This window comes from Syngnathus acus, chromosome 22 (genome assembly GCF_901709675.1).
Source record: "Syngnathus acus chromosome 22, fSynAcu1.2, whole genome shotgun sequence".
Classification (NCBI taxonomy): domain Eukaryota; kingdom Metazoa; phylum Chordata; class Actinopteri; order Syngnathiformes; family Syngnathidae; genus Syngnathus; species Syngnathus acus.
Genome location: NC_051106.1, coordinates 3,713,483 through 3,741,448, shown reverse-complemented (window position 1 = coordinate 3,741,448; position 27,966 = coordinate 3,713,483). Strand labels below are relative to the sequence as shown.

Below are 27,966 nucleotides of genomic sequence, written 5' to 3'. Positions count from 1 at the left end.
CAGACAGCTCGCCTCGTGCCTTTGGCTTCCCGCCAGCCTGCTGGGCTAAAACGGGCCCTCGGAACAGGCCACTCGTGTGTATCTCGGAGGTTGCGTACGTACGTGCCTCCGCCCCTGCGAGGACAATAGGCCTGGAGAGAGGCCTTCCTCGTCTCTCATTACTGCACACCTCGGGCCTCGGAGGAGCTGAAGGCTTCTCATATGTCCTCAGGAAACCACGCTGGCTCCGTATTTTTATCTTCACTACAGCAACTTTTTTTTCCCCCTCCCCTGCCAATTAGTTCTCAACAATGACCCCACTTGTTTATGTAGTGTCTACTGAGTGACATCTCCCTGATAATTAGGCCGGGCTTGTGTCTTTGGCAGCTACATGCCAAGTGCATGATTTTCTTTCTTTTCAATGTGGAGAGACAGCTGCCCACTGTGTGAAGGCTTACAGCGTGTATCGCTTAATTGGCTCCAAATGGTTGTGTATGAGTATGAAAAGTGATAGAGCTGGAATACAGGGGAGTGAACAATAGCCAGCAGGAGACAGAGAAGACAAGTTCAGCAGGTTCACCAGCGCTACTCGGAGGACTTAAATCCCTCCCCTTGACCACAGGATACAAGAGTTTGTGAGTCAGAGATTTCTGTGTGTGTGTGTGTGTGCATGTGTGCGTGTGTGTGTGTCACAGCTGTGAGGCTGCGAGTGACTGCTGCTCAACAAAGCACCGAGCAAAGCCGGCCTGCTCTTGGTAAACAAAGAGAACTCACAGTGCTGGATAGTGATTACCCAACCTCCCCTCCACACAGCAAGTAACCAAAAGAGCCGGTGGAGCACAGCGGATTAAAAGCAAGAAGCACATAAAATGAAGATTAAGTTTTAATAGTGAGGAGAAAACTCATTACTACAGTTGCACTAGTGGAAAAACAATGAGTGCTCGTTTCTGGAACTTTAAGCTGTGATGGAATGACTGAGCATAAAAAGGCTAGTTTTTTTTCCCCTGCATTTCAAAATCTGTCCCATATTTCATCCACCCATCTGTTCATGTGCCTACGATGGCTCTTTCACTTCTGTCCCACTCATTGAGTATAAGAAGGTGTCTTTCGATATGTCCAAGGTGTCTTCCACCTTTCACGGAAGGTCATTTGGGAAAGGATCCTGAACAGCATTAAAAGGTATAGAAAAAAAGATGGTTTTAATTTTGCTGTGTTGTGCAGCTCCACGATGAAAGATGCCATCTTAACGGTCTGACCTAATGACAGACTACGCCATCCAGCATCTGGAACACGGGCAAACCCATTTTGACTCATCTTATTTCCTAACAGTCACAGAGGGTGAACTTCATTAAAAGTCAGTAATTCCTCACACATTAAAACTAACTTATAATGTGTTTCGCTTTTCAGATGGTCTTCAATAGTCATCATCGCCGTCATGTTAAGTAGCTCGGGTGAGCCAGCGAGTGATCATCAAGTAATTGTCTGTGTGGTAGCGTTAGGAGCTACTTGAGAAGTTCTCTCGATTGTGGGGGGGGGGGGGGGGGGGGGTGGGGGGGGGGGGGGGGGGTTGGGGGGGGGGGGGGGTTTGACAAGATGGGGGGAGGGAGGTGTCAACTCAGCGACTGCTGGTGCAAAGCAGGTGCTGAGGTGCATGTCAACGCCACTTTGCTGTTATTGTCTTACTCTCGCGCAGCCGCTTCATTCACTTAACATCTCGTATCTCTTAAGCTTCAAGCAAGTTGAAGCCGGGGTTGGATTTGTCGCTCTTTAGCCCGAACAGAAACCCGCCAAGCAGAGTCAGGCAAGTAGGAGTTAAGCTGCCGTGTTTTGATTGACTTTGCAGACATAAACAAGAGCCGCACTTGCGTGTGACCCCTGGGCCTGACCCCAGAGATAGAGCTTCTCTAATGGGTGTCTCTTTCAGCAGGAGGCCAGTCCACTGGAACAGAGGAGCCATTGTTTGGGCCTGGGGTAACCAATTCTCTCCCTATTAAAGAGCTAAGCCAGGAGGAGAGGACCATTGGGGCCATGAAGCTGCGTAAACAGCCAATCAGACCATGAACATCCTTAGCACAATGTGACATTTCGTCTCTGATATCAGCAAAATCAAGCAGATATGACACGTGTCCTACATTCCTTCACTTAAAACACCCAAAATGGGATTAGGAGGGGAATTGTTGTGTACACTAAGCCAAGGATGACTGAGGAAAGGAGCTGTTTTTCTCTTCTCTAACCACATCCTGCGCTCATGTTTGTGCTGAAGGGCTGAAGACAAGAGTTTTTTGTTTTATTTTTTCACCCGAGCAAGTGGCCAAACAGGTGAATCAGGTATCAGCAAAGCGTGAAACAGTACCTGGCATGTACGACGATACATGTGCCACGTGTCTGCCCCGAGGATACGGGCAGGGAAGATCTAACATGCCTGGAAAAAACCAAAACAAAAACAATGCATGTTCATGCTGAGATCAAGTCGAGATCCAAATCTCCATTTGAAATTGTGATCATTTGAAATGTTTTTGTGTCCAGCCACATATATGAAAACCAACTCTGGGTGTCATGCAGAAAGAGCACTGAAGTTCTTCTACCCTACGGCAATCCACACCTCAATGTCAGTTCAAACCGACCAATATTATCGAGATTTCTTTGATAAGAGAGATTGATAGACCCAAAGAGTGCACTTTTGGGCTCTACACTTTCATGTTTATGTGTGTCAGGAGTAATCAATCACTCTCATGCCTTAAGGGCATCCATGCTGTGGTGTAACTAATCTGTATAAGCTCCACAGCCTCTGCTTTAATGCAGTGTGAGGTAACGTTCATTGGCTCCATGCACGGGCTTATTCTGTTGTCATGCAACACTTGCCTGTTGTATGTGTTGAGGGCAGGCAACAGTTATTGGAGAGGTTTGGAAGCCCCGCTGTGCTGGGTAAATTAACGACATAACAGCAGGAGGGATGTGATGAGGACGGCCTCTGCCAAATGCTCGGCCAGCCTCGCAGACCTTGTTACCTCCAAAAGTTCATCCGTCAAGAGCTCACTTTCAGGATAACTGTACAAACAGTATGTACATCAACCCAATTTCTTGTCCTACAAAATTGTAAATGACTTCATAAAGGCGCACACATTTCATTAATACTTAACTCCACTGAGCACGTTCAATAAAGTTTTATTGAAAAAAAAGTACCAATAAACAACAGGAAATCCAGGAAAAAAAAGATTTGCAGAGCAAAGCTCCATATGTACAGCATATTGCACTACATAACACATTGTCTTTACTTCCATAATATATGAACAACCCCAAATTACATATCAACACAAAATGAATGCACAGTAGAGTCTCGAAAACACACAGTCAATGTTTACAAAAATGCTACATTTTCGCTGGGTCTCCTTTCTTGGTATACAGAGAGTGTGTGATAATCAAGACTTCATTTGAAACTGAGCAGTTAAAGGCATATTCCAGGGTTTTACAAATAAATGTACACTTGATCGGGTCTGTAAAGAAGAGCAATGGAACACACAAAATTAACAACAGTGAATTGTTTTGGTTTGCTTTACACGCTGCAAAGAGCTGTGCAAGGAATGTTGGAAAAGAAAAACAAAAATGCCCATGATATCACAAAGTCGCAAGGATCCTACGCTTTAAAAATCAAATCTTTATAAAAACAGACCATTTTCTGTTAAGAAAATACATTTTAAAAAAAGTTAAGAAAGAACGTGAAGAAGGAATCTTATCATTAAAAAAAAAAAATCAAAAACTTCAAATTTATATAAAGTGGACTACAAAATTCAAAGACACTGACGGTTTCCGTAAAATACAATGCACCCCCCAATGCACACGAGGGACGCGCCACTCTTGATGTGTACACAACAGAACGAGTGCAGCGCGGGAACGTCATTGTAACAAAACACATGCGGGGCACCATGGCAGATTGTTTCCCTTTCCAATAAATCAAAAGGTGTGAGCCACCTTGGGCCAATGTGATGCCACATAAACAATCCAAAGTATACTGTACATCATATATGAACACACAACAAACACATAAGGGACCCATGGGATCTACAGAAGCAAAGTACTTTCCAGTGCATGTTGATTACAACACATTGATCAAGATTTCGGGAATCAAACACATAAACCAACACCCTGTGTCTTAAAGGGACATGAATGTAACTCTTCTGAAGCTTTCCCCCCACTAATCTATCATTTGACCTTTCATTAATTAGAAGGGAAAAGACATGTTGCCGTTATAATTATTATACAAATTAATAACTACATTGAAGATGCTGCTTTGCTTAAACCACACATGGAGAATCTGTTCAAGACTGAATTGAGCGGTAATGAAAAATGTCTGAACCGGTGGCGCCCATCCCAAGAAAATCACAAGCTTTTAATACTCCACCCTTGATCTATTTTTTTCGTGGATCAAACGGGCTCCCCTGGATTGAAAGGCGATTGGATGAATTTTGTAGCTGTTGTCCCAAAGAAGAGCAGTAGCTGCTATCATCAATAAGGCAAAGGATGAGGAGAATATTAAAGTTGAAAGGCAAGAAGTATAATCGAATCAACTTGAATCGATTCCGCTTCTAATGGAAATTGATTTTTGGTGCAGCAGTGACAGAGTGGATTATAAACTTGCTGCCATCCATTTTGTACAAAAGCTAATTTTAAACTGCTGCTCTTCATGACAGACAACAACGATCACAACTTGAAATGAGTCAAAGGCTCACAAGAAGCGATCACACATATGTGTATACAGTAGAAATGGGCAAATATACAAAATCAAAGAAAATAAATAATAAGAAAAAATAAATTACAATAGGTGTGTCTTAAAGGAGCAGTACAAAGAGGACTTAAAGGGTCAGTGGTGGGACGGGGAGCTCCATAGACTGGCTCAGCATTGAGGATCTGCAGGAAACTACAACAACATTCAGTGCACGTCACACGCCTCCCAACTACACGCTCGGTAGCCCCCGTCACCAACTACTGACCAAAAATCAGCCTCTGACTCCTTAGTCAAAATGTACCTTAGTGTGGACAAATCGGGACGAAAAAAAAAAAAAAAAAAGGACACGAGGCGAGGTTTCGTCATGGGTGGCAACACTGCTCTTCCTCTGACCATGTAAGTGATTCTCAAGGTCACCAGTGGCCCACAAAGCCTTGTCCCTGAGATATGTTGATTACAAGAGGAAATATCTAATAATGACGCAGTGATCAACTTGACACATTGTTAGGAGCAAGTCATTACAGACCCCTGACATGGAAATGCTCCCTGGGTCCAAAAGTTGGCTTGTGTTCACCAATGAAAAAATAAAATAAAATCACACAAATCTTCAACAGTGTTAAGAATAGAAAGTAACTACAGTCTTTAGTTCGCATAGTGAATGATGGTGGGGGGGGGGGGGATAAAACTGCCTCACATCTGGATCTGAGCACCAAAGACAATACAAGGGTTACTCCTCATAATAAAAAGCGGGTGTAAATCCCATGAGAGTTGCCTGAAAGGATTCGGTTTCACCCGTGGACTGTTTGGTGTGGAAAACAACACGGAAAGCTGTGGCCGGACAGGGCCAAAGCCATTTTCTTTCCAACTCAGATCCCAAACTGTGACCAGCCAGGTCGTAATATAAATTGAAAAATGGGATGTTGTGGCCAATGACTAAGTGAAAACCTTCATATAAGACGAGGGTTGGTTAGGTAACAAGTGGAAGTCTTAAAGGGTGTGCTAGTGCAAAAACAGTGGATCCACAGCTCCACTTCAAGGGCATGGAGGTCTGCAAATTACACGGATAGAACAGAACAAAAAAACAAAACAAAAACACAGAATGAAAGCGTATCTTACTAAATACGCAATTGGCTTGAATAAAGTTGTCCTTTAGTGCACTTTCTAAAAAATATTCTTTACAACAATTTAGAGCACTAATATTGTGTGTCTGTCACTGGACAGTATCACAGCAGATGGCTTGACAAAAGTATTGGGACAGATGGACTGCACCAAATGAGGAAGATGTGTCACTTTTCTAGGAAGACTTTTTGGATTGTGTCTGGGAGGTCAAAGGTTGCCGATGTACAAGAGTTGTGCTTGAATTCATCGCAAAGTTTTGCTGGAACAGATAAGGGCCTTCACAAACTTTGGAAGCATAGTAACGTGGAGAATTAAAATTCAGGGTAACCTAATAAGTCTATCCAGACGCCCCAATAATAAAAAAGCAGTACTGTTTGTGGCAATACTTGTCTCCTCACAGTGTAAGACTCTTGATAGAATCACGGAACCCTAATTTTGTGCTTAGCGCAAGTCTCGTGTGCATGGGTGGCATTTTCTTTCTTTTGCTATTTTGCAATACGCAGGTGGCGTCCCTCATTTGCATTACGATCAGGGAGGTCGCATTGCATGCCGGCTTGACATTTTGAAAACAGAACTAGACTCGCAGGTCTGTGCATGACATTGGCACGTAAGCTGCAAGATCTGCCCTTGCGGATGATGTAGTCAGCAATGGGCAATTGGGGACTGTGTTGTCTCCAAATAGTTCTGTCATGCAGTCAGGGCGGTGCTGTTAAAAGGATAATAGCTCTAATCTGTTCAATAAATTGATTCCTCCAATGATTCAGAGCGATTGTCCCACGTTATTGTCATATTTATGAATGAAATAGATGACATCCACCACACAAGTCGACGGCACGCCAAATGTGTCTCTCTATCAATTTTGGGGAATTTGATCAATAAAAATATTGCATCTAAATTTATATGTCGCTTTCACTGTAACACAACACTCAAAGTACTCACAATGAATTCATTATTCATACTCTCACATTCACACTTTAGTGGTGGTTTTAACTACATTCTGTAGCCACAGCTGCAGTGTGGTAGGCTGACGGGGGCGTGGCTGCAAGTGCGCGCCTAAGGCCTCTCCGACCACCACCAAAACACACACCCAAGTCACACACCAGTACGAGTGGCACTGGAGGCAACGTGGGTGAAATGTTTTGCACAAGGATGCAAAGACACATGACTCAAACAGAGCAGGAATCAAAAAGCGGATGACTGCTCTACCTCTGAGCCACGGCTGCTCTTAAAATATGACAATGGCATGCTTTGAGTCCTCTGAATCACAATTGCAGTCAATTATTATTAGCCAACTTTAGATCATCTGGCTGTGGAGGTCTGCTTTCAATTCCTTACAAATGCACTCATCATTTTCTGCTACTGTCAAGGACTATGGGCATGCTGATTTTAAAAGGAATGAGAGGAGACACTTGGATTGGCCACTGGATCAAAATACCAAAACATGGTCTAGCCCGCTTCTGCGTAAATGTCCACCAGACTTGCGCTGGCTACAAAAATGGAGCCAGGAATCTGTATTCCTTGCGGTCCGAATAGTTTCCCTTTGCAGAGGTTTGTTTGAGGAGTGAGTAATATGAATTTCTGCAAACTCCGCCTCTGATACCATATGTAACATGTATGTAGTTGAACTAAATATTTGTCTTGGTGAGCAGTCAGAAACAGTCTGTTACCGTTGTTACAGCAAATGAAGGAAATGACAAGGTAAAAACATATTAAAGAACAGCAATGTAACCATTAAGTGAGGTGCAAAATGCTTTTTTCTGAGAAATTGCCTCTTTGGAAATTAGAAATCAACTTGAGTGGTTACCTGGAAAATCTTCACAAAGGTTTGAAAAGAAAAAAACAAAAACACCACATGTCCTTTTTGTTTTCTAACCATCGTCTAAAATTATTTCAATACTCTTTATGGCAGAAAACATTGAATAAGGCATTCCCAGGGTCTGTGGAGGTCATCAAAAATGGATACATTGTGAAGTGCAAAAAAAATGGAACTAATTGTACTGTACAAAACTACAACACCACACTTATAGCAAAATATGAACATTGTCCTGTGGAGGAATCTCTGGGCATCATGGCATCTTCTTGAAAAGAAAAACCCTTGTATAAAAGTTGCTTGTCTCCGTCCTGCGGTGACCTTTTGAAACCCTTCCACACCTCAACTGTGCCACCACTCCCCGCAAACAGACCCGTGTTAGATTTGACAGTGCCATCGGGAGTCCAGTTCCTCGTGGAGATGATTAAAACAGACACGAGGGCAAGACTGTCTCACCTCCGTCTTGCTCCACCTCGTCCGGCCAAGAAGCCCCTGTCAAATAGCAGACCGAGCACGGCTGTGGCCAGACGCCACCACAGCAGTCCCCGGATCCTTTGGTTTCGATGATACTGCAAAAAACAAACAGAGACCAACGTTGGCGGGGCGTCGAGTGAAACGCGATCAATAACCGCCGGGTTATAAACAGCCGGGGGCTATAAACGTGAATTTGTGTTTGCAGAGTATCAGTGAACACAGGGTTACAGAAAACAAAACTACGTGCAGATATGTAATGTGCACGGGAGGAGGAGGCTCTCAGCTTTTGTGAGCCAATTGGACTGTGTGCGCGATTAGCGGGATAATACTATCTCAGCCATTGAGAAGCTGAGATAAGATAATTGCACCAAATGGGATTAGGGAGTTTTTTGATGAGAGGCAAGGAGACGTCTTAGCACGCGAGAGGTATAGTAGCAGACTGGCGGCTCATCCCTGGACGAAAGGCAGACGCCGCCGCGCCTGATAATGCTAAGGCCATTTTCAGACTCCAAGGATTGTAAACAAGACGGGATTCTTGGTGCGCTACATTTGTCCTAGGGCAGAAATTGTGGATTTGCGAATGAAAGGTCGTCAAATTCAAGAACGTCTCGCAGTAGATAGAAGCTGAACGTAGGAGTTTCCACTGTGCATGGTCAGAATTTAACGAGAGCAAGCTGATGATGTGCAAAACACAAGCCAACACAACTATTTTAATCATCGATTTAAATGTCAATTATTTTTTAAAATAAAATAAGACATTATTTCAAGTTAACGGTGCGGAAAATGCACAAACATAAGTTGATTATGATTCAGTGACTGTTTTGGTCCGTAATATGTTAGAAAATAGTAAAAAAAATGCTGACCATTGTTTTCCAAAGTAAAAGCAGATGTTGGCAAATCTCTTATTTTGATTCAAAACAATGATAAATATTCTGCTTTCCTGGAGGACTAGAGAAATCTGAGAATATTTACTGTTGAGAGACTGAAATTTAGAGGATTAAGTCAATTTTAAGTTTAAAACGATTCATCGATTATCAAATTAGTTTTCGATTCAAGTTTATTTATTAATTAATTGTGCACCTCTACAACTGAATGAAGCAACAAGACAAAACAACTACTACATGAGAACAGAGAATAGTTTTCCACCAAAGTGCTTGGCTATTGTTTGGGAAAGTGAGTTTGTTTACGTGAGCGCTTGGATGCCGTCCAAACGAAACCTGTGAGCGACTGAGAAGTGGTATTTAGGTGAAATGTCAGACTCTCTGTATCTTATATTCATTTTGAAGTGTCAAGTGTTGAATAAGATTGGCTCACTTCCAACCGTGACCTTTATATCGACAACAAACTATTACTAGACTATTATGATGCAATAAAAAAAAAAAAACATAAATAAATGAATGAATAAATAAAAAAATAAAGGGAACATTGTTGTCAATTCTGTCCAGTTATTTAGCTGAGGGAACAAAAATGAAGAAATCTTCTGCACTAACTTACAGCCGTAGGCTATGACGTCCAATTCCAAACATCTCGTGCATGACTCAGTATGGTAACTATTAATGATTCACTTGTTGCGTCAATCAGCGTATAAAAAGTGTGTTTACTACAAACCACATGAGTAAACGTTCAACTTTCTATTCCCTTGAAAGTGACCTTTTGCGCTTTACTCCATCAAGTTGAGTGAGTGACACTGAGACCGAAAGAAGCGAGAGGAGGCCTGTCAAAACTTAGAAATAACTCATGCCACCAACTGTCAAAATGAGGCTCTAAATTTAGCCGGCAACAACACACCAGAGTTTAGCCAGATGCTCAGTGTCGTCACTCCAACGGCGCACTGATGTGCTTTATCAGTGTCCCGTGTGGGCTGTCGATCAGGCCAGCTGCTTGCAAGCTCACCCTTATCTCTCTCTGCAGCAAAAGCGGGCCCGCCTCCGAGCAAGAGTAAACTCTCATCAGGGAGGAGATGAGGAGGCAAAGAAAAATAAACTTCATGACGTTGGATGGGATGCTAGCGGACGCCATAAGTAGATATCTGAGTCACCTTGATGTGTTTTTATTTCTTGCCTTCTGAAAAGTGCTGAAACAGCAGAGATAAAGTCCTGTACATTGCACACAATGTTCAAACCAGCTTTCAACACCTCCTATCGAAAGCAGCAGGAGTCATCGCTGTGTAAAAAAAAAAACAAAAAAAAACAGGGGGATGAAACCCAACCCTGCTCCTTGCCCTGTGCAAGCTGGGGCCGTCTTCCTGCCATTGTGACTGTCATTATCGCTATGTCTCAAATGGCGGAGCAGCTAATGTTGGCAATCCTCTGGGGACTTGAGTGTCCCCTCTAGCCCTCTCTGACAGAAGAGCAATTTATCTGTCAGCGTCCAGCGGCACTCCTCGGCTACCTAATCCCTGCTTTTGCCGAGGGGGCCGCGAGCTCCCACGGAGGACCCTCGCAGCCACAAGGCTCCCCCGATCCATCAAACAGATGGCAGTCCAAGCACTTGGACGGCTTCAGCGACAAGTGTCTGGACTGAAGAACTCCAATCACCCACTGACAGGAATGAAAATGGATGAACACTAACACTATTATTGAGTGAAGGGAGATTTGTTTTTTCTTTTTTCACGGGCAGTCAAGAGCGTGTGATAGTGAGAAGTGAGAAATGGCAAGAACCTGATAAACAACTTGCCTTCGTGTACGAGCACGTGCGGCCTCAATGAAACTAATTGCTCAACTGCGCCGCAAAGTTGGAAAACCAATTATGGAGCCTTACGCATTCAAAACCACATACACGCTACTCTAATTAATCACACCAACTCTCCCATTCTGCTCACATTCCCATTTAGCGCTGCACGGCTCTCGTTATTCCTCTCCTTCAGGATATGACCTCACCTGCGCTCCAACCTCACTGCTGTTTATTCAACCAGCAAGGGGGACACAAGCCACTTCCTCTGCTCGGCCTTTGGCGTGCGTCAGCGGGCCCGCCGGCACCACGCCACATTGCTTCTGGCGTAAGGTCCGTGTGGATCTGTTGCCAGAGTCAGCATGAGTGAATTATTGCAAAGCTGCAGTGGTGTTAATAACTGCAGCTTGATTAGCGTAGGAGAAAATCATAGACTGATTCATACCTCATTTTTTCTGGGATGCGGCAGAAGAAAGAGGAAGAGGAGTGGTTGATACTGTGGAACTTGTTTGGAACACAGTCACTTATTGTTTTTTTTAGAATGCAACAAAAAGTAAGTGTTGGTCAGATTTCAAAATTGACAAGCTTTGGATTATTTTAATTATAAGGTAGCGCCGTACTTGGTAATTTGAGGTTAATTTCTCCACCTCACACCCTCATTGACTGTTATACAAACTCCCCCCCACCCCTTCAGCCCAACCCGCATGTGTGCAGACGTCTTATTATGGTTTCTCAGCTGACCACTCCTCGCCCAGTAAAGGGGCTGACTGGAGACTCCCTGGAACCGCAGCTGCTCCCCTCGGACTCACGCGTTCGGCTTCAGGTTACATGTTTACGCACTCCCGCCACTTCTGCTTTTTTTTTGTGTGTGTGTGTTAAAAAATACGATTAACCACTTGTGGCAACAGGAACACTTTGTGCTTTGCAAAAAGACATTTGTGCAGTGCCCTGTCATTGTTTTACAACTCCGGTACAGAAAACACATAAAAGTGATGTTGTGCAGCGAGCGCAGTGACTCTTTGGACAATGTCACCCTGACCAAAGTACATTGCGCTGAGGCCAAGCAAGCATCCTCAATGCTACTTTTCGACATCACAGCCCACATAGAAAACAGGAGAGGGGAGAGTAATAAACAGGAAGAGGAGGCAAGGGAGGGAGGGCTTGGTGAGGTTGGGGGAAGGGCTGCCCTGGTTCAGCTTGTCTTTGGCTTGGGAGGGAGGGGGGAGCATACAGCGTCTCCAAAACAAATATGGAGCTAACACAATAAAGACGAGCAAAGTTTTGACCCAACAAACCCCAAACCACGTGCAATAATAACTGTAGTGTTGAAATCAATATCTAATAATATCTAACAATGAGATTATGAATATTTTTAGAAGGGCCTCTCACTTGAGTGCACAGGAGTACCTAATATAGAGGCCAGTGAGTTTCGATTGTTCCAGCTCGAGTTTTTGTTGACTCAAAAGCTCCTCGTTAAGCGGTGAAGGGATCGAGCAAGAGTGATGCACTGTATTTTGGAATATCCACCCAATCTGTCAAATGTCACAAATTGAGCCAGTCTTATTTGTGTTTGTGTTCCCGCCTCACCAGCTGTAAGTGTTCCCGATGAAACTGGTCTCCGATCAGCTGGAGTTTCCGACCGATGCAGGCCTCGATGTGGTGTGCCACGGGTTGCTGCTGCTGCTGCTGCTGCTGCTGATGGTGCTGCTCCTCCATTCCGTTTTCGCTTTCTTGCAGTCTCTCCTCTTGATCGCCAACAATTTCAAAGTGAGCCGGGAAGTGCAATCGAAAACCTGCGTTACCTGTTGAAGAATCGAGGTCTTAGAATATACTGAAAATAGAGCAGCAATGATACCTGATGGGATTTTCTTGAAGTATGATGATGATATATCAGGCAGGAAGAGCTGCCAAGATCTGCACAAGACAATCAGCCTGCTTGGCTTTAAACTGAACTTTCACAGTGGCTGTATTATCCCCTGAGCCAATCACGGTGAGTCATTTTACGGCGTTAAAAGTCTCACTCATCTAATGTGGTGTAAGGTCGGTATCTATCGTCACCATGGAGCAGCCCGGCAATGATTACATGTATGGTGCCATTGAAACTTTGCTGTCACTAATAATCAGTTACAACCTACTTACAGGTAGTCACCCCTGTCATGTCCGCTCAGTCACAATGGCAGCCTGGCGCCTTTTGAATAGCAAAGCAGCTGGGTACACTCCACACGTGCCATAAAAACTGGCCGTGATCACGACTATCAGGCGCCACGGGTCTCATCAGTGCAGCAACACGCTTTCCGATTTCTCACATTAAAGTGTCACACTTGGCTTTTACAACAAGTCTCTCACACGCACAGGGAAACGTTCCCCACAAAGTTCCTCATCGGCGATTCGCTCCGACTCACCGTAGAAGAGTGGTCTTGGCTCCTCGGCGACTCCACAGGGCAGCATGCCGTTGTTGGATGCCAGGATAGGGCCGGGTGTCTGCGTAGCCCGCTCCTCACACTTTATCTCCTTGAATGTGGTGCGCCAGCAGTGGGGGTCTGGCTCAAACACATCATCCTCCTCATCCTCCATGCGGGGACACTACACGATGAGCACGCTAAAAGGTTACATGGGGTGAAAGCGAGAGAAATATGAGACGGATCACCACAATGAGGACACACAGTCATTTGCTGATTATATCAGACGTCTTTCTAATATACTCATAAGCGTACTAGACAACCTGTCTGGTTTATAATGTGTGCACTCCAATCAATAAAACCACAATGGACAAGCTGGGTAAGACATGAGGCCTCCCTCCGGGGAAGATAAGTTTGTTCCTTTCTCTGTTTAAACCACATAGTTCACTGTGGTCAACGATTGGCTTCTGAGGTAAATGAAAGATGGATTTATTTTTGTCCATGCTGACCTAATTTGTAACACTGCTGCATGGAAGACAATAAAGGAACTTATGAGTGTCCATTTAACACAACACATACACTGATAGAAAATCTTGAAACGACCACGGGGGGAAAAAAAACGGTGCTCTTCTCCAGTGACAATAATTCATTGCACTCAACCCCAAATCAGTAGAGGAGTCAAAGAGTTATGAAAATACGGGTGAAATACAAGTTGCTTCACCAGCTAATCCCCCCAGTCAACATGAAGTTGTAATACAGGGTTAGACTACTACCACACCACCAAATTAGGGCTCACAGAAAAAGAGTAATGACAGTCTTGGTGGAAAATGTTCAATCTCGCTCCCTACTCTGGCCTGTCAGCTTGCCAACTCTCTGACATCAAGTTTTTATTTCTTCACCCCACACAAGCAGATTGCATCCAGAACGTGTTCAACCTTATGATATACAGTACAGAATAAACGGTGTGCCCTCGCAATCAACTCTGAGTAAAACCACTCCATGCTTTGTCAAACAAACAAACATATGGCAAGGACCATGGAGGATTCGGGTGAGCCAGAAAAAAATACTGCCAGATAACCTGAGTTGCTCTTTGCACTGCAGCGAGCAGTATTTGTGTCATGGCTCCCCCTGCTGTAACGCACAATGCAGTCAAGGAAATGCGGTGGGGGTTGTGCACTTTATTTATGCGCTCCGAGCGCCCCACAGCAAGCCAATATCATTACCAAATTAAAATGGCATAATTAAGTTGACATATATATTTTGAATTATGAGCTTGACTCGGTTGAGAATTTAACATTCCGATCGTGCGTGTATGTATAACATTTAAAAACAATAACACAAATATTTAAAAAAAAAACATTTTAACGATATAATAAGGACCCACCCAAAAACAAAGTTCACATTTCAAGCGATTACACTGTTTTAAGAAAAGTGTTTTATTGTACGTTGTAAGCGCGTGAGTTAAATCACTGTTTTTTTTTAAATAGTAATGCAATTATACTAAATGTTAACGAAATAATTCGTGTCTGTATAAAATGACTCTTATTGTTAATGCATTGTTGACACAGAAAAAACAGTATATCTTATTATAATCTTAGTTTCGGTTTCGGCATGATGTTACGAACAAGTTACGTTAGACAGGATAAATACACACGCGATTTTGTTGTTGATTTATGTAAAAGCCGGCGATCGCCGGTGCGTAAAAATCGGCCCCAAAGTGAATTAAAAATGATCTTACCCGTTACACAAGTTTTGTTAATGTGGACTCAAACTCTGAGAGGAAAAAAAAAAGGTGAACCGTTAATATCCTGCCAGATCAAGCAAGTTTAGCCCGTATCTCCGCCACGACAACTTCCATTCTGTGTGCAAAACTGCTACAAGCCGATTTAATTCAGCCGACGTCAGCTGCAAAACCAAACTCCGCCACCGGGGCGTGGCTCCTCAACTTGGTAAATAAACCCTCTTAAAGACGCGCTCTTTTATATCGGTCGACTCCTGTTGAAGGGAGTGCGGAGCCAGCCCATCCCTTTAAGAGTTCTTCGCCGTAACCAATCGTCAAGTTTGTTGTGATCCCGCCTCCTCCATCGCGTATTCAGACACGTGGACGGGAAATTCCCACTCACACGCTTCTACTACTAACTACCGCGCTCTCCTCATCTGCTCCAAACATGCGCTGTGCGTGCGTGCGTGCGAGCGATTATGATCGAAACTCCACTAAGCAAACAATATGATATTTTGGCCTTGTATTTTATTGATCATTTATACTTGCATACATTAAAAAAAAACTTACTGCTGCAATGTTGCGCAACAATGACGGCTGGATTTACAAAACATTTGTGGCATACTAAATATCATAAATTACAAAAATAATCCAGTGTAACATGAATTTACGTCAAAAGTGACACCAATGATTTAGTAATGTCAAGCAAATATGACTAAAAAAATATAAAAGCATTGATTGAAAAATAAAGCACCTTAATCCAAACATTTGACTTTTTGTGGTCATTATATTCCTCCAGGAATATAAATTAAAATAAAATAGTTTGGAGTTTGCATGTTCTCTCCTTGCTTGTGTGTGTTATTTTCTGGACACTCTAGCTCCCTCCAACATTCCAATACTGTAAGTGCTATAATAAATGGATGGATAAATACCGAATCTTCTGTATTCTATCAGTTTGTGCAAGCTTTCCTACTGTTGTGTCCAGAGAGTGTATTTTGACATTTAATCAGAACTCTCGCTCACTGAGCCAATTCAAGTATTGTGCAGATCTGGTGTTGCTGATCTCACGTCTCCACAGAACGAGCACTGATCAATAACCCCATGGCCAGCTGGTCTTCTCACCCTCAACATTCTCCCACAGACCCTTCCCCCAACTCCTCTGCCTTTTATCTATTTGTTGTCCCCTCCACCAGAGCTGTGTAAGAAGTCATGGATCTCTGCTTTCTCTGTCTTTCGACAAGTGTTGGACGTACCGTGAGATTTGCGCATTGTCCAGCCAGAAGGAAGAGATGTCGTGCGGGAAGAGCGGATTAGATTCCTCGTCCACTGAGATATTGGAAAGCTGATCACTTCTTGCATGAGCGATCACTGTAAACAAGGAAAGATGTGCAAGCATGAGTTGCAGCTTCCCTTTGTTGTGCTCGAGCAAAACAAAGAAGCTCAGCTGACTGTCAAGGAAAACATAAATTAGCCTGAATTGCAAATGAGAAATTAAAATTTGCAATTGACTGCAGTAACTTATTTTTACACTTGTAAGACTGTTAGAATTTTATTTCCAACATTTAGCGTACAATCAAAAAACTGGCAATGAGTTCATTCTTATGTGACATAATCTTGACATGAGACCAAATCAAATAATAAAAGCAAACAAAACCTAAGAAAACAAATGTGATTAATTCTTCACCCTTTAGACTCTTTGTTTCAACACTTGCTCCAGAACGAAGTGGCTGGAAGGCAACACTCGCTGCAACTCAGACAGGATTCAATACATCATCCATTAATAATGAACATACTATGGATGAAGTCCTTCCACCTCTTAACATTATACAAATAGATTAACGTGATGTGTTTCTGACAGCAAGCTCTTTGAAAACACTGAAATCCACTAACACATATTACTTAATAATAAATAGCTGTGCCTGTGCCAGCGCACTTTTTGACATTTGTTATTATGGGCAAAAGCCACATCGCGCAAACGGCTTGACGTGGACGCCCCAGGTCCCAGGCAGGCATCAGTTGATGTTACATCAGAGAGTTGTTTCCCAACAGCTACACTTGCACAAGCGCACACACATGCATATGCGCAAACACACATGGCTGCACAATCACACACCCTACTTCCCCTGAAACCTCAAAAGCCTATTCTCCCTCATGATATCTTCTTCTCTATACAAACACGTGCATCATACACGTGCACTCTTACTACTCATCCAAACAAAGCAGGGAATTCTGCCCGGACACTGGAAAGAGGGGATTTCATTTGCTAGGAATAGACAAGCTCCATGGCAACCATGGCAAGCGCATCGTGACTGCTGGTCTGTTAGATGAGATGCGAGTGGCACACTGACCCAATGGCAGCGATCGTGCAGCAGCGAGTGACCTGATAACAACAAAGGGGGGTTTGCGCCTCTGGTTTTTCATGACATTTCCTCTTGACATGATGAGCAAAACAAAACAACACTGCCCGTAATCTATTTCCTTGCGTTCATTTTTTCGTCATGTTCAGTAATATTACGTGATCGGGATCAGCAAAGTCAGATTAGCAACAAAGGAGGCGAGCATGTCTTAATCTTTGTTAGATTGTTTGTACACACTGACTCCAAGATCCATATACGGTAAGCAGAAATGGTAAAGCTCTTATGGGATTAGGTTTGTTATTGTGTCATCAAAGTGATCTGTTGTTATAAGCCTATTAAGCGCCGCAAATTTAAGACTTTGACATGCAAGGCTCGTGTGTAACATACTGTGTTTAATACTTGTATTTAGCATCAGTCTGGAGTGGTTGCTGAGTAAATTGAAGCTTAAAAGAGAAGTTGGCTACCGTCCAGTGGCGGAGCTACAGTAGATGGGGGGGCCACCGGGGCACTGGCCTCCACTGAAATATTCTTGGACCTCTGCCAGGTGTCAGACCAGATAATTGAAGTTAGGGTATTTTCCAAATTTTTTAGACCTTTTTGCCTCTTTTTCTCATTGTGAAGTTGAGGAGCATGGCCTAGTTATAAAGCAATGCCATCTGATCTCAGCCTTGTAACCGAGAAGACTAGCCAAATGAACCCCCCCCCTCTCTCAAGTAGCTTTTTTGGATTTCAAAAACATACTTTATAAGGAATAACGGCATAAAGAGTGGGAACTTAATTCCATATTGCTTTAAAGTTTGTCTATTTGTGTTCAGCAAGTTTTCTGAGGTTAACATCCTTTGATCGTTAAGCAACGCAGACATCAACAGAGCGTTGTTTGTATCAACGTAACATCTCGCAATTGCATCATTGTGAATCACAGTGCTTTGGCGCATTAGAAGCACTCATCCACGCTATCAACATAGCATAACAGGACAAACAATCGTGCAGCAACATGCAGAGAATTGCATTAACAGTCAGTGCGATTGGATAACTGCCCGGGAGCTGACCACCTAAACAAAGCCGGGCTGTTTAATGTGCTCGGCACTTTAAAGCCCCACAGCCTCAAAGCGGGCATGTCCTCACAGCTGTGGACATGACTTTGCCTCTCCCTCTGAAGTGTGGAAGCACAGCGGTATCCAAAGCCGGGCTTGCAAAGAAGCGCTAGATGAAAACTTGGAAAGCTCCCATCATGAATGCTTCAATCTCACACCGGGGTTATGACAAACCAAAGAGCTTTCCAATCCTTCGGAGCACACACAAAGGGCTTTTCCTCGCCATTAAAGGCCCTTCAAGGCTTTGAAATGGTGATATGGTTTTCTGCAGGATTTCATCACGCTTTCAACATGATATAGCCGGAGGTTAGACTACAGTGAAGATCAAATAAAAGTTATAAATAACTTAATATTTAATCACTTAAACAATTGATTTATTTGCCGCTTAATTAACTAGATGGTTGAGGGGCTGTATTGGAGGTCCGGCTTCGAGTTCCATTAATGACATCTATCATCAGCTACTAATTATGCTGCCCATGGCCAGCAATGGATCCGGTTTCAGCTTTAGGCTGCAAGCACCAAACACTTAGCATTCATATTTAATCACACTTTGTTATGGAGGAGGCTGAGAAAGTCTCTAATCTATTAGGACAAAAGATGCACTAAATCATTATGAAGTTACTCATTAAGATAAATGGGATCAACAGGAAGTGTTTTCCGAGTGACTCAACTGCCTTTGAAGAAAGCTTCTCACTTCTGCGCTTTTTCAACACGATGGGCCTTTCATGCAAAGATGTTTTCTTTTCTGTTGTTTCAGGTTCAAAGGGCATCCAAAAGCAAACAAGTGCTAAAGCTTTATCCTCACCAAAAAAAAAAAATGCTTGGTTTGCTGCTGGGTCATCAGTTTGGGGTCATCATGACGTCACCTGCCCCGGGTGTAACTCGACTGATGCTGGATGTCAAATATGACTCAGGCCACCACCTGCCTTTGTTATTGTCATGCAGGTGAAACTGAATATAGTGACTCATGCCCTTCAAGTGTCCCGCAGATCAGTCACTTTGACAGTGAGCAGTGTCAGGTTGTAATCTCAGCACTAGTGATAATCATTCACGCTAATGTTATTCTGCAGCTAATACGCTAAATGCTAAAACTGGTAGTCTGAAAAATTGCCTCCATAAAAAAAAAAAGGCATCCAACTATGACTCATACAATCAGTGTTATGTTTAACTTGAGAGGTTTTATGGAAAATTGGCAAACATCCAGTTGGTTTAAACAATATCAAGAGATGGATGGATGTCTCTAATAACATTAAGCTACTCGGGAGTATATTTAGGGATAATGATATCCTGTGATGCATTACCAGCAAAATAGCCCTCAAGTTATTTTTGTAACTGCATGCAGTATTTTATAAACACAAATGTCAGGCATTAATTGAGGATGAGGATTTTTATATGCACAACATCATAATTTGGGGTTGGACCATAATTTGTGCTGAATATCTTCGGGCTCGCAATTCATATGAGCATAATAGCACTCCTCTGTAATTAGCGAGGCTACTTAAAATGCACCACAAAGTAATGCCCAACGAATAACCATTAATAAAACACAATATAGAGATGGAAAAAAAAACAGGTTTTAATCCTCATGATGGTTTAATCTAATTGGCAGGATGGTGTTTGTCTGATTTGCAAATCCTTTTAAGAGCCGTTCTGTGCAATTTGTACTTACCGGTCCGGCTAATTATCCAGCGCTTGTTTGTCCACTTCTAGGACTTGAGCCAGCTGAAAGGGGAGACGCTTCTGAAAGATTCACAAGAAAAAAACCCAAAGCAAAACACCTTCTTATTAAATTCTTGCAACATGAATAAACATTTAAATGTGATTCTTTTCAGTGATGTAATTTATCAAATGGATGTGGATAATACGTGCTTTATACCAGCAAACCTCAATTATGATGAAAGCACTATTGAAATTGTGTCGTCTTTGTTTGGATAAAAACAGACATTACATGATACACTCAGCGCTCACGACATTAAGAACACAAGTAGGCTACATTGTTAAAAAAAAAAAAGGTCTGTCAGTGAAAATGAATGTCAATTTTACATTCAAAAAGCCTGAGGTCACTAAAATGTTTACAACATGATGTAATGCAGTGCCACAAAAATAATATCAGCTACACTGTATCTATCTTCTGCAATTGTACCTAATGAAATGACAAATGAGAGCATTTATAATATTTAATGGCATTTGCATCTGAACTGTCATTTTCACCTTGACTGCTGTTATTTAACATTGTTTTCTAATGAGCTTTATGCAACCTTAATGGTTCGTTTGACTTGGGTCAGAGGCTGGACGTGGTTGAAGAAGTGTAAACAAAGCATTTAAGAGTCATTCGACCCCATGTGGCGACCAGTAATCACTGTGTGACCTCAGAAGCTGCCGTCTCTCGTTTCTCTGCAAAGACAGGAGGCCAGGGGGAGAAAGTCAACCTACAAACTTCTCATGAGTGTATGGCACACTCTGATCTATACAATTATACGATAGAGCTCTCGTCTTGTCTGTGTCCAATTACACGATTTGCGGTGCTAACTTTTAACATCAAACAGAATGTTGTGGTGAATGGACGACGAGTGCAACGGAATACCGTGAAGGTGTCACGAGTAAACTTGGGTCTCCAGCTATAACACTGAATTATTCATTTAAGAAAAGCAGCCTGATAGAAAATCAATCATTCCGTCTAGATGTGATATTCAGGCTCCTGAAATATTAGCTGCAAGGAAAACATCACATATCAGCCCGTGAATGCTCCTTAATGTATATTTCATTAAAAATTTACAATCAGGCCATGAGGACCTATGAAGTGCATCAAAGTATAGGACCTGAGAATGTCCATCGCCTGGGCTCGGTCTGGAGGGGTCACAAGGGCGGAGTGACCTCCAGCTGGTGTTACGTGAACCCCCTCGTGGACAGGCATGAAGTCAGATTACTTAATCCGCGGAAAACAAAAGTGCTGTCAATCAGACAGCGGCGTCAACAACGGCCGGGGAGAACCGTAGCGGGCCGGGCTCTCGCCATACACGCTACGGCCCACTTATCTTATATTGATGATGGAAAGATGGGCAGCTTTTTACATTACTGCTAATGGTCTCTAAGTGTTCACCACAGACAATGGACTGCATTTTTTCATATGTGGCCCATTGTATGTTCATTTAATAGGAGGTGCTCATTATGACCGTGCTGTGCTTTGTTGTAAGTGCTTAAGGCGATTGATCTCGGAGTGTCGAATAGCAATCGATACCCAAGCCTTCAAATCTGCATGAGGCGTAAATGTATGAAAAGCATTTATGTGGAAAGCATAAACAGAAATATACGTTTACATAAATACAGATGGATTATGTAAATCTCATGGATTTATAAGGCGCGTCTTGCTTAGTTATGGAGTTAAGTACTCCCTCACGCTTATTTTGTTTAGGCGATGCTATTGTGTGTTAAGCAGATGGATGCTGTTGTGGGAGAAATTACTTTTCCCACCGCCTTTGTATATCATAATTGTTTTTTGTTTGATTGGAAGTTTTTTCAGAGAAACATTTACAGTAATGGTATTGCAAACACTGGCGGCGCTAGGATTTTTTCCTTGGGGGAGGGAGGGGGGACTTGGGGGGGTACGATATACCAAAACAAACAAAGAAATGTTTTACAAATCTAAAAAATTCCTTTGAATATGTTGATGAAGTTTCATTATATGTTCCATTCGGGGGACATGTAGAAATGTTGAAAAGCTTTCTTGGAAAAATCGGAAATGACCCAAAAGTCAATTATCTGAGTGGTGCCTTTCTTTAGCTCCTTCAGTGATTGCAACAGCATTAGTGACTGAAACTCATTTGTAAACCAAGGACAACCTGCAAAGAAATGCCACTAAGCTAGTTTGTTTTTAAAAAACTTTGAATACCTCAATTCCCACCCCTTCTTCTTCAAATGATGTCATTTAGAGAGCTTTGTTATTGTGTGTGACTATTTAACCCAGAGAAAGTGGCTCTCAGACAGGATGAGAGCCAAACAAGGAGTCCCAGCACATTCCTGGAGTGTGATGTGACCATGTGTTGACTCCCCCACGAGGAATCCCTTTGATTGTGCTTATCTGCGAGGCGATCAATACATGGCACAATGCTGATAAAAGAACAGTGCTCGCATCAAAGCGTACGCGTGGCACTGGGAGAGGGAAAGTCATAAAATGTCAATTATTAATCGAGGGGAAGGGTCCCCTTTCATGTGGGAGAGAATTTGGATAATGAAAATCAAACAAAATCCATGCACAAATAACATCCTCGGGGCATTGGAAGGAAAAAAAACACTTTAAAATGATGCTGGTGTGCAATGCAACTTCTTTTGTTTCATGTAGGCAGTGTTGGAGTGGAGAAAAGTGTGCAACAAAAGATGAATGTAATCTCTGTGAAAGTTTCAGACTTCACTCTGCAGCTGCGAGGAGTTTGAACCTGTAACCCCTACCTCCGCATAACCCCCGAGTCTGGCTCACCAAAGTACGAGCACGACGCGCTCACTTGCACTTGAACTCAACACGCCGCGCCACGGCGCTTGATCAATATTTCCGTCCTGGAGTGGCGTTGCTCTTTCATGTTTGGATTCAGGTGGTCAGTCAAAGATGTTTTGGTTTCATCCTGGCAGGCTTTTGATTGTCAAGTGTTATCATTTATTGATTGCAGAAAGAGAGAGGGGGGGGTGATGAGACCTTGTAAAGCTCACATATCTGCATAGCGAGAATGTTAAATATTCATGGGGAAAAGATTTAACATATAGATTAACATTTATATTTAATGTAGGCTGTCCCGTATGGCAAGGAGAGAAAAAAAATTCTTTGTCTTTCTGCCCTTTCACTTTGCCCATAGGCAACCTCAGGCTGTTTGAGTCCTGCTGTGAAGAAACTCAACAGAATCACTGAAGTAGCCGAGCGAGTCTTTCTGGGTCATTCTTTCCCGGGAAGTTCATACGAAGAAAGATTTATTGATTCCTCAGCCCAAACAAATGTGCTGTGAAGATTTTGCTCGACTCCCACCTCGAGCCTCTGAAGGAACTTTACCTTCGCTGCTGTAAACATGGAGGAAGTTATCTTTAGTCATTTCCATGCGTTAATCTTTTTATTCTTACTTTTGTTAGCTCATGCAACTTTTTATTTTAGGGTTCATCTACATGTTATTTTGAACATGAGTTGAAGTCTACCCATGTTGACCTTTGGGGTGAACTAGGACACTTAAATTGACACTGATGGACTTTTTATAGTCTTCATTTAGTCATACATGATTGTTTTGCCTACTCACTGAATATACTAAATAAATCCCACTTTGGTATTAATGCATTGATGAATAATTGGCAGCATTTAACACATTTCATTTAGTTAATTACAAGAATTTACAGCTGGAAAGCAGTCACTGGGGGGTCTCTGTAGGGGATTCTTTCCCCCCAGCTATCCCCAGGTTGCCTAATCTGCTCCTTTTGACAAGCTAATGTGCTGACTCGGGGATTCTCCCTGGCTCAGCAGGAGACTCCTGGCCACCTGCAACGGAGGAATGATCACGCTATTGTCCTCAACAACGGGGAAGCCTTGGAGGTCACGCAGGACAGCTATTTAGGTTTCCCTTTGAGAAGCGAGCGGTGCTGAGAGATTGCTTTCAATCAATGCAAGACAACAAGAGAAGGGGCAGTTGTCCTGTTGAAGCCAATGAATAAATGGATTTTCAAATCTCCGCTATCGAGTTGAAAAGTGGTGACTGGCGGGAAAGTAGATCCAACTGTCTGTTACCTTTAGAAAGGGACAGCTGTTGTGTCTGTCTCGTGTTTACAAAAAAGCCTGCGGCCACGAGCAAAAATCAGACCGTAAACAAGACCATCACGTGAGGAAAGGCTCGACGAGCGAGGCTTCCATTGCAACAGTGCGCACATGCAAAGAATGTTTTACTTCTCCAAGTATGCCGTGAGTCATGTGACCATCAGACATTAGCTGGCCAAACTATTGAGACATACATATCCTGTTAATTAATTTTTTGCATTTGTATTTTCTCAGAGCAGAACTAAATTTTTCTTGATCTGTTTTACTGTGTAACTTCTGCTCATCAAAAATAGTTTCTTATTTCTTTGTGCTAAAACAACTGAGAAGAACTAACTTTAAGCAATAGTGTTACAACATGCCCTGCAAAGGTCTCTGCAAATCTCCAGGGTTCATGGGAAATCCATTTTAATATGACATCTTTCAATTTTAGGTGACATAGTTGCATTCAACCTTTGATGACAAATGATGCCCTTGGGCGCCGTGCCAGGCAGGGATTCCTGGCAGACAGCGGGCAGACAGAAAAATCATGTTGCTGGCAGCTCTTCAGACAAATTACAGACAGTCACCAACACAATAGTGCAGCACAAAGAGAATGACGTCATGCTGTCTGCTGCCTGGCAGCAAGTGGCACTTCCATGACAATATTACACCAATCAAAGGAGGAGTCTGAAAAAAGGGCTCATTTTTTTTCCGGAGCGACGGCTAACCGCAGACTGCTGTCGCTAATAAAGGAAGTAAAGAAGCCTTGCGTCACGCAGAGTCTATAATTTCAGTCAAAATATCCTGAACAATTCTGTCTGTCGCACATAGGAAACTCTACCCGCGTGATGAAATCATCGCTTTGCAACATAAGTAGATCCGTAAACGTCTCCGGCAGTGAGATCATCCCTCTTTTTTTTTTTTTTTTTAAATCCAACCTCCCTAATGACCAAGTGGAAGTGAACAACAGATTGTGGTGAAGTTTGGGAGGCCAGAATGGATGTGACCAAACCTGTTTTTAACACCTACATCTCAAAGCTGGAGTCAACATTTTCATGTATATGTGAAGCACTGTTCACCTGGTGACCTCTGTCATTATCTAAATAAAAGGTCATGAGATGTTCTGACCTCCCCCCAATGAGCCGTCATCAGCCAGCCATCACCTGCGCGTCCACATTCCTCTCCTTTTATTCCCAATGCCTTCACACTCTTGTGCTAATTCGCACCTCTATTGTGAACGGGTTCCAAAGTTTGTGATCTTCAGTCCTGCAGACCCCCTCCCGAGCCCTTCACACCTCAGTGTGGTGGTCCTCCTCCAAACACGGAGTTGCACCTCTATTCTCCGCTGCTCTGTAAAGCCATTTTCCAATCAAGTATACATTAACAAAAGCCACCCCAAGTTTTTTCCGATATGTTCACAATGATTTATGCATGCAAAGCCACAATGGTGTTACTTAAAAAAAGAGAAAAGTAAAAAGGATGGACAACGCATCCTTGCAATAAATTAAACAACTTTTGATTATTGTAATCTTACTATATATACACAGAGCAGGCCTAGATGATGGGTTAGAATTTGGGTACATTTTATATTATTATTATCATAATTATTATTATTAATATTATTATTAAAATTATTATTTAGTTATTTTCATCAAATTGCTCATGGGAAATATTTTCATGCTTTTCTTCTTTTTTGAATCACATTAAATGAGTAGCATTCCAATTTAGTTGTGTATTACGGTGACTATAAAAGCCATTTGACCTAATTCTGTTTTTTAGAGAGAAAATGCAACTTAGTGACTCCTTTGTCATTTCTTGAACTAAACTTGCTGGGTAGCATTCCAATGTTGTTGTGTATTACAGTGACTATAAAAGCCGTTTGATTTAATTGTTTCTTAGAGAGAAAATGCAATTTAGTGACTCTTTTGTCATTCCTTGGTCTACACTTGGCGGGCGGCTTCAAAATAGCACTGTGATGTGAGGGGCAGCTGTGATTGTGCCTAATAAACAGGCTTAAACATGCAGGGACAGTATCAAACAGGTGCACACCACACAAACACACACACACATGCACACACAACCACAGATATGCCACATCCCAGCGCAAGGCCAAGCAAGCTCCTCTCCCTCACACCCTCAGACCCATACGACTCCTAAACACAAAATAATCTCATCAGAGGAGCAATGCAACAAAGAAACTTTAGTTGGAGGTGACCCCCTGTCATAATTGCGTGTGTGAGTGTGTTGTGTCGAGTATGAGGTCACCAAGCAAATGCATAGTTGCTTTGTCTCACTGTCACTTTCTTAATTGGAAAGACAAGCTGGGTCATATCTCTCCTCACTGAAGATCTTAATCTCCGTAGCCGGAATGGTGTGGACAATGTTTCATACTCAGTGGAGATAAATATTGACATGTGTCCACAGTGTCCAGATGTATGGCTTATAAGATGACGCAGTCACGGTCCCTGTGTTTTATAGATGGCGGGCGATCCGGTGGCCTCGGCGATGACAAGTTCATCGACGGGGCAAAGTAACCAGCTGTGTGATATGTGTGGCTTGTGGCGGCTTTGATATACATTGTGCCTTCCACATCACTACCAGTTGTCTGTCAACTTTGTAGCCGGGCCGCCAACTGCCGTGATGAAATCTACGCAGCTGTTGAGCCGCACAGCGCGGACCGGCAACCGAATCCACCGGGGGGAAAGCACCAAAAACCGATGCCAAACCGTGGCGCTGTGCCGCACGGGGTGGGAAGAACAGAGCGGCAGCACGAGGGCGAGGGGTCCATTAAGGGCCATCAAATATTCATCTGCCATACGGCACTGAGGCTTTGCGCTCTCCCCGCTGCGGCATTAAAAAAGAAAACCCCACCAAGAAAAGTGATGATAAAAACAACAACAAAGTGAGGACGCCTGCAGTGAAGCGCCAAGACACGGCTTTAATGAGAGTTCACCTCCACCCCGCAATGCTGATTTATTCATTTGCAAAAGCTGGCAAAGCTACAATCAATACTCATCACCAAAGCAATGCACGCATTGGTTAGTTCAGACAATGAAAATGCAGCAATATAGAATTAAAGCAACCCTAAAAATATTCTTCAGAGGGACGATCTCTGCTAACGTGTGTTTTGGAATGTTATATTATTGGTTTGTCTGACCTCATTGAGGCGGATGACAGTTTTTGAAATAAGCAGCATGTGTGAAACCAAAAACAAGGAGGTGGATGGCTGATTGATTATACAGCAACTCCAGATGCGATATGAAATCTGACGGAAATGGAGAAAATAAAATCCTCTATCTGCATTCCAATCAAGATTCGCTCCACAATGTGAGCATGTGCCAACGCTACAAAGTTTGATCCAAATCGTGTGTAGTTTTTCCAGCTACTTTGCTAACAAAACAATGAGCCTTCAAGATTGGCAGAGATCACAATAACACTGGTCAACAAGAAAATTCATCCCCAAACGTAATCTGATTTGTTTCTTTCTAGCACATCAAGTTTCGAGATATTTTCTTTTTTTTTTGTCTTATAAAAACTTGCGCAATACAGATTTTGCCATGTAATTTAGAGCAATGACGTTACAGAAAAAAATCCACCTGTTGCTGAATCTATCCCTTAATTAAATTAAATTTTATGTAATAATAATTTAATTTTATAAATTAAAATTATTAAATAGATTACTAGAGCACATATTATATTATTGCTATTATTCTGCACTGTACTTCTCAGCTTCTTTAGCAATATATTAACCGTATAGCCACATGAGCTCTCGTGCACATAAGAATGACATCAGCCGACCAACCACATCATTCAATTTGGAGTTAAACCCGTTCTGTCAATAAAAACTGCATTATTGAGGC

At 42.6% G+C, this 27,966-nt stretch overlaps 1 protein-coding gene across 2 annotated transcripts; it reads right to left on the bottom strand.

Annotated features, from left to right (window-relative positions):
* Positions 1–3,128: 3,128 nt before the first annotated feature.
* On the bottom strand, positions 3,129–20,337 carry LOC119116406 (bcl-2-modifying factor-like). Of its 2 annotated transcripts, XM_037241736.1 has the most exons (5): positions 20,015–20,337; positions 16,148–16,262; positions 13,178–13,374; positions 12,363–12,577; positions 3,129–8,200 (listed from the first exon to the last, which is right to left on the bottom strand). In XM_037241736.1, exons 3-5 carry the CDS (start codon positions 13,347–13,349, stop codon positions 8,084–8,086), a joined length of 504 nt encoding a protein of 167 aa, XP_037097631.1. In that variant the 5' UTR covers positions 13,350–13,374; positions 16,148–16,262; positions 20,015–20,337; the 3' UTR covers positions 3,129–8,083. The 2 variants fall into 2 exon arrangements, with proteins under 2 accessions (XP_037097631.1, XP_037097629.1); XM_037241734.1 differs by lacking the exons at positions 16,148–16,262; positions 20,015–20,337 and adding an exon at positions 14,913–15,075.
* Between the last annotated feature and the right edge of the window lie 7,629 nt (positions 20,338–27,966).